Raw genomic sequence first — 7,012 nt, 5'->3', positions numbered from 1 at the left:
TGCTTCTTCTTTTCTTTTCCTCTTTTTTTTTTTTTTTTTGAGAGATTTTTTTTTTACTATAGGCCGCGTGCGCTCACCAGACAGACAGAGAGAGACACAGAGACAGAAAGCGAGAAATCACCCCCCAGGGCGGATGGTCACGCCGCAATCCCTTCTCCTCCATTCTCCTCTCGGGATCTTGGGCACGCACGCACACGCGCCCGGTGTGAGTTTTTTAAGCCACCGGGTCCGGGACATGAACCGCGGTCGACTACGTGGGAGTCCAGCGACATAGCCATTACACCAACTGCTGGTTCCCCACCCAGCATGTTTTCACCTGGTTGTTCTCCAAGCCATGGCAGCCAGGATTTCCTGCACTGTGGGCATGTGGGATCCAGCTGCCTTAATCACCAGGCCAAAGAACCAGACACTAGATGACTTCTTTTTTTAAAATTATTTAATTTTATTTTATGTATTAGTACTATTTTTTTTAATTTAACCAGAAAGAGACAGACAGAGAGGGAAAGTGAGAAAGCAAGCTGCCAGGTACAGACTTGAACCATGGTCGGCCAAGTGGGAGCCCAGAGCCTCAACCACTATGATACATGGTGGCGGATGACTTCATTCTTACTGAAAGAATTTTTAAAAGATGCAGAAGAAAAAAATGCCAGCAGAATGGACACTTTAACTTAATATTTACCTTTGGGTGAGGTGATAGGTAAGTTTTTTCTTCTTTCATGCTTTCCTGTGTTTTCCAAGGGTTCTACACTGTGCATATATTCTTTTTGTCGTTAGAATGAAATAATGTGCAAATATGAAATCTTAAAAGATACTGGAGGAGAGAACAATGAAAGTGGAAGACATAGAAATTAGTGAACCCACGTAAAACAAACGAGGGAGAGTGAGACAGAAGTTAGGGAGAGCCTGGCTCAAGGACAGCAGTCTAACAAGGTAGTCAACGGCAATGCGGAGGGAGACGTGCGAAATGTATTTGGGGTCCAGAGAGGAAGAAATAAACGTATTTGGGGTCTACTCTCCGAGAGATTTTCTTCGGGACCTGGGGTTGCCCCGGCCCCTCTCTGGTCTCCTGGTCCCCTTTCCAAGTAAGCCCCCAGATCTGAGCAGCATGGCGGCGGGCAGCGCGGAGACAAACGAGGAAGGGGGCGGCTGACTGGTGGGGCTCCTCGGGGAGAGGGGCTGGGATCAGGAAATGCAGGGAGGTGGGGCGGGATGGGGGTGGCGCCCCAGGCGCAGGCGGAGCTTCATTGGCCACGGAACCTCGGCCTGCGCGGAGGTGGGGCCTGCGGCGAGCCTGGGCGGGCAGCGGCGGCAGCCCCGGAGAGCCTGAACGTGGACCTGAACCTGAACGTGAGCTTGAACCTGAGCCTGAGCCCGCACTTTTTGCAGGTGACTAACGCCCCTCTCCCCTCAGTGGCTCAGGGCAGGCCGCAGCTCCATCCCGGAGATGGAGGGTTTCCTCTGGGCCTGGCTTCCCCATCAGCGGCCCCGCCTTTTCTCTCGGTGGGCATTGTAGGACCCGCTCCTCGTTCCCTCCCCAACACCTCTGCCACCGTCCTCTAGGTGCTAGATGGGTCCGAGAGACGCAGACCCTCCCCACCCCCCAGATCTTCCCACATTAGTTCGACCTCAGCACCTCGCCCACCCAGCCCACCCCAGCCTAGGTCTCCTGACCTGGTAGCCTGGAGGCTGGGACACACGCCCACCCTTTCCCTGCAGTCTGGGTGAGCTGGATGCACCCCTTTCCAATAGGCTCCAGATCTGAGCCTTCCCACAGTGGGCTCTAATACAGGATGAAGGTAAAACGTTAACTTGCCCATATAGGAGAGGGAACACGAAGTTAGGGCCATAGAAATCTGGTGTCAGGCTCCTATACTTTAAGGCCTCAGTGAGTCCAAGAACCTCTCTGATCCCCAGCTTTCTTCCAGAATGGCGATGTCAGTGACCTGCTCTAATCCCCCAGGAGCTGCAGGCTGGCCAGCACATTTACCGTGGGAAAATGGCCTGCAAACTGTGAAGTCCTGTGCTCCTGTGGGCAGTGACCTCCTATCTGCACATGGAGGTGCTGGCATGACCCCTGTATAAGCCCTAAGAGTAGGAACAGCCTTGGTGTGGGCTGGGTCTGTGACCATCTCTCCTGCCTGGTGAGCCCTGCCAACCCTGTGGATTGAAGACTTCCCCTTTCCCCACTTCCCCTGGATTTCTCCCCACTCGGACAGAGGCCTTTTGGCACAAGGCTGCTTCTGTCCTGCGTGGAGCTGATCTCTGCGTAAATGGAACGTGAGTGCAGCCCCGACAGGTCCGCTGGCTCACCTGCCTCCCATGGGAGGACATTCCTGGTCAGCATTGCTTTTATGGGTCTGGGGACCTGGCTGGAGCCTGGCTTTTCTACCTGAGTCTTTCGCTTTTGCCCCTGCCCAGGGGTGGAGGTGAGAAGTACTAGGGGGAAAGGGGACAGGCAGGTGCAATTATATTTTGCTGCAGGGGTGGTGGCAATGGGTATGAAAACAGGTGACAACTCGGGGGACTCATAGGACACAGTGAAAGCCCAGAGATGCAAATCCTGACTGGGGAGTAACTGCTTCAGCTAACTTAGACACGTTATCTGCTGCTTAATCCTCATTTAATACATTTTCTGTTCTGTTTAAATTTTATGGTAGCAGTGATGCTTGCAATAGTCTGCCCTGTTTTCAGGTCGTGGCCAGGAATAAACAGACCCTTCCTCCCAGCCCACCGCTGGGATAGCTAAGGCTCGGGCTGACACTTGGGCTTGGGGAGCTGGGCAAGGTTGGTTTCGGAGGCACTGCCAGCTCTGATGTCCCAGGTAGAGTGTGCCAGGCATCTGTCTGCAAGACCCCATTCAGGATGGCTTGGTGAAGCAGGCATCAGAGACAGCAATGCATCAAACAGAAGGAAAAAAAATTCTGCTCTCCTGGGTCTTACATATACCAACAGACAGACCATAAACACGTAAGCCCGTAAATGCAGTGTTTGGCCTGGAGATGGAGAGACATAAAGTAGGGCATGAAGATAGAGAGTGCTGGCTGGGAAGAGTTGCAGTTTTATAAAGGATGATTGGGGCAGGCCTTGCTGGGCAGGTGACATGTGACCAGAGACCCAGAAAGTAAGGGAGTGAGCCAGTGGATAGATGGGACATGGTGGACTTGGAACAGAGAGTTTTCCAGGGCACCTGTGCTCCTTACAGTGTGTTTTTAGAGGTCGTGTGCCATTATGCCAGAACCAAGCTGGTGGGCCTTTGGGTGATTGCCCTGCCCCTCTCTCTGTTGACCTTGGCTCCTTTTCCCCCTCCAGAGTGGTCATCATGCTGCGCTTTCTGGTGCCCCGGCTGCTTTGCCTCCGTGGTGGGACCGCCCCCTATTCCTCTGCAGCCCTTCCACGCCCCATCCTGAATCCAGACATCCGCTACAACCAGCTGTTCATCAACAATGAGTGGCAAGATGCCATCAGCAAGAAGACCTTCCCAACGGTCAACCCCACCACTGGGGAGGTCATCGGGCATGTGGCTGAAGGAGACCGGGCTGATGTGGATCGGGCTGTGAAAGCAGCCCGCGAGGCCTTCCGCCTGGGGTCCCCATGGCGCCGGATGGATGCCTCCCAGCGGGGCCTCCTGTTGAACCGCCTGGCTGACCTAGTGGAGCGGGATCGTGTCTACTTGGCCTCACTGGAGACCTTGGACAATGGGAAGCCTTTCCAAGAGTCTTATGCCTTGGACCTGGATGAGGTCATCAAGGTATACAGGTACTTTGCTGGCTGGGCTGACAAGTGGCATGGCAAGACCATCCCCATGGATGGTGAGCACTTCTGCTTCACCCGGCATGAGCCCGTTGGTGTCTGTGGCCAGATAATCCCGTGGAACTTCCCCTTGGTCATGCAGGGTTGGAAGCTCGCCCCGGCGCTTGCCACAGGTAATACCGTGGTCATGAAGGTCGCAGAGCAGACCCCCCTAACTGCCCTGTACTTGGCCTCCCTCATCAAGGAGGCAGGCTTTCCCCCTGGAGTAGTGAACATCATCACAGGTTATGGCCCTACAGCAGGTGCCGCCATTGCCCAGCACATGGACATTGACAAAGTGGCCTTCACAGGCTCCACTGAGGTGGGCCACCTGATTCAGAAGGCTGCCGGTGAGTCCAACCTCAAGAGGGTCACCCTGGAGCTAGGTGGCAAGAGCCCCAGCATTGTGTTGGCCGACGCCGACATGGGCCATGCTGTGGAGCAGTGCCATGAAGCCCTCTTCTTCAACATGGGCCAGTGCTGCTGCGCTGGTTCCCGAACCTTCATAGAAGAGTCCATTTATGACGAGTTTCTCGAGAGAACTGTGGAGAAAGCTAAGCAAAGGAAAGTTGGGAACCCCTTTGAGCTGGACACCCAGCAGGGGCCCCAGGTAGACAAGGAGCAGTTTGAACGAATCCTGGGCTACATCCAGCTAGGCCAGAAGGAGGGGGCAAGACTTCTCTGCGGTGGTGAGCGTTTTGGAGAGCGTGGTTTCTTCATCCAGCCTACAGTCTTTGGTGGCGTTCAGGATGACATGAGGATCGCCAAGGAGGAGATCTTTGGGCCTGTGCAGCCCCTGTTCAAGTTCAAGAAGATTGAAGAAGTGATTGAGAGGGCCAACAACACCAGGTATGGCTTGGCTGCTGCCGTGTTCACCCAAGATCTGGATAAGGCCATGTACTTCACCCAGGCACTCCAGGCTGGGACAGTGTGGGTGAATACCTATAACATCGTCACCTGCCACACCCCCTTTGGAGGCTTTAAGGAGTCTGGCAATGGGAGAGAACTAGGGGAGGATGGACTGAAAGCCTACACAGAGGTGAAGACGGTCACTATCAAAGTTCCTCAGAAGAACTCGTAAGAACAACCGCCACAGAGGCCCAGCACCAGCCCAGCGATTCTACAACCACCAAAACTAGTGGTTGCTATACTTTTCTTGGCCATGGACAATCCCTTCGGTTATTCCAAATGAACTCTTGCAGAGAACCCCAATGAGTAAGGCAATTAAGTTAGAGCTGTTCTACTTAAAGGAAGGGTGGGTGTTGGGTTCAGAGTCCTAACCACTTTCTCTCCAGTCCCTGCTCCCTTGGTGGCCTTTGAGTCACTTCCCTGAAACCTTAGGAGTCTCTGGAAGACAGATTAAAAATCACTGATTTGAGCTCTTCCTGCTCATCCATGGGTTTTCTACTAGAATAACTTGATGGCTTAGTGGGGGGGCTTAACTCTGACAGGATCGGAAGGCCTTAGGCATCACGTCTTTCTGCTTTTCATTGGTGTAACCTAAAAACCAGAGATGCCTTTGATTTTCTAAATACTAATTGCTTGCCCTTCCTTTTGCTATGGATTCTTCTTAATTTGAGGGAAGTGGGTAGTCAAAGAATGCATTTACATAATCATACTTTTAAAACAAGCTCAAAGGCCCCAAATGTCTAGTCATCCATTGATAAGTAATCAAATGCTTCCTTGGGGACCAGCAGGTGGCATGGTGGTTGAGGTGCTGGACACTCCCACATGGTGGACCACAGTTCGAGTCCTGGACCTGGTGGCTTGCTTTCTCACTTTCCTCCTCTCTCTCTTTCTCTGTGTGTCTCTCTCTGGTCAAATTAAAATAAATGAATGAATAAATCAAATTAAATAAATAATTCTTTTAAAAAAGTGCTTCCATGAAATATTCCATAGACAATTCATCCATGCTGTAGTGTGAGGGAACCTTGAAAACACCATGCAGGTAAAAGAAACCAGACAGGCAGTCCACATGGTGTGATTCTATTTACATGAAGCATCCAGACTAGGGAAATCCACAGAGCCAGAACGTAGATTAGTGGTTGCCAGGGGCTGGGGAGGAGGGAATGCAGAATAACTGCTAATGGCTCTGAGATTTCTTTCAGAGAGGTTTGGAAAATGTTCTGGAATTAGATGGTGGTGATGGTTGCACAATTTTGCAAATGTACTGAAAAGTACACTTTAATGATAATGGTATGTGAGCTAATTTCATTTAAAAATTAAAATAATGTATACATTCTATTTGTAAACCCACTTTACCTCAATATTCTCTTGTTACTGAACATTTTACAGTGTCTTGGGACCCAGGTAATCTTCTAGTCAACCTTGAGCCACATGCAAAAATCTCCAGAATGTTTTTTTTTTTTTTTTGGTTGGGTGACGGAGTGCTACTTTAAATCCCATGAAGAAAAGCTCTGGTTCCTGCCCATCTCATTTTGAGGCTTCTACTTGTCCCCTACAAGTCCTACCAAACCCCACCACTCTTCAAGCCATAACCAGTATCAGGACTACCCAAGGGTTCCCAACTTCCTTTCTTTTTTTAAAGAATTATTAATTTAATTTTATTTATTCATTCATTTATTTTAATTTGGCTAGAGGAGACACAGAGAAAGAGATGGAAAGTTAGAAAGCAAGCTACCAGTTCTGGAACTCAAACCATGACCATGTGGGAGTTCCAGGCTATGTGGGAGGGTCCAGCACCTTAACCACCACGCCACCTGCTGGCCCCAGGGTTCCTAACTTTTCGGCATTCATCACATTAATTGTTAGTCTTACTGCCTTCATTCCCTGACTAGCGAGACTCTGACTCCGGAGCCAGCCAAGCCAAGTTACGGAAGCAGAACACCAAGCCTCGTCCCCCTTGTCTTCCATCTGTCCCATTGCCTATAAGCCATCCTACGTGTAGGTCCACTCATTCCTGTGAATGCACGCCCTGGTCATCTCAACCACATCCTATTATCTCACCTAGGTATCAGGATGATTTGTTCATCATCCCAGCTTCAGTTCGGCCTTAAATTGCTTCTTGAAGATTCAGGACCCAGTTGGTTCCCTCATCTCCCCTCCCCAGGGCCTCCTTTTCACACCATTAGTCTAGGGCTGAGGGAGCTTCATTTGCCCCTGAAGCACACCTTCTATCTATTTCTCTCAGAGGCTGTGGGCATCTCTGCAGCACAGAAGTGAAAGGTTTTTAACAGTTGGGCTAGGGAAATAGGCAGGAAAG

The 7,012-nt window shown here is 51.0% G+C and overlaps 1 protein-coding gene across 1 annotated transcript; it reads left to right on the top strand.

Annotated features, from left to right (window-relative positions):
• Positions 1–1,252: 1,252 nt before the first annotated feature.
• ALDH1B1 (aldehyde dehydrogenase 1 family member B1) lies at positions 1,253–5,345 on the top strand. The gene is made up of 2 exons (XM_006143722.2): positions 1,253–1,386; positions 3,310–5,345. Exon 2 carries the CDS (start codon positions 3,320–3,322, stop codon positions 4,868–4,870), a length of 1,551 nt encoding a protein of 516 aa, XP_006143784.1. The 5' UTR covers positions 1,253–1,386; positions 3,310–3,319; the 3' UTR covers positions 4,871–5,345.
• The last annotated feature ends 1,667 nt before the right edge of the window (positions 5,346–7,012 follow it).

This window comes from Tupaia chinensis, unplaced genomic scaffold (assembly GCF_000334495.1).
Source record: "Tupaia chinensis unplaced genomic scaffold, TupChi_1.0 Scaffold000104_1, whole genome shotgun sequence".
NCBI classification, from domain to species: domain Eukaryota; kingdom Metazoa; phylum Chordata; class Mammalia; order Scandentia; family Tupaiidae; genus Tupaia; species Tupaia belangeri.
This window is presented reverse-complemented; position numbering and strand designations above follow the sequence as displayed.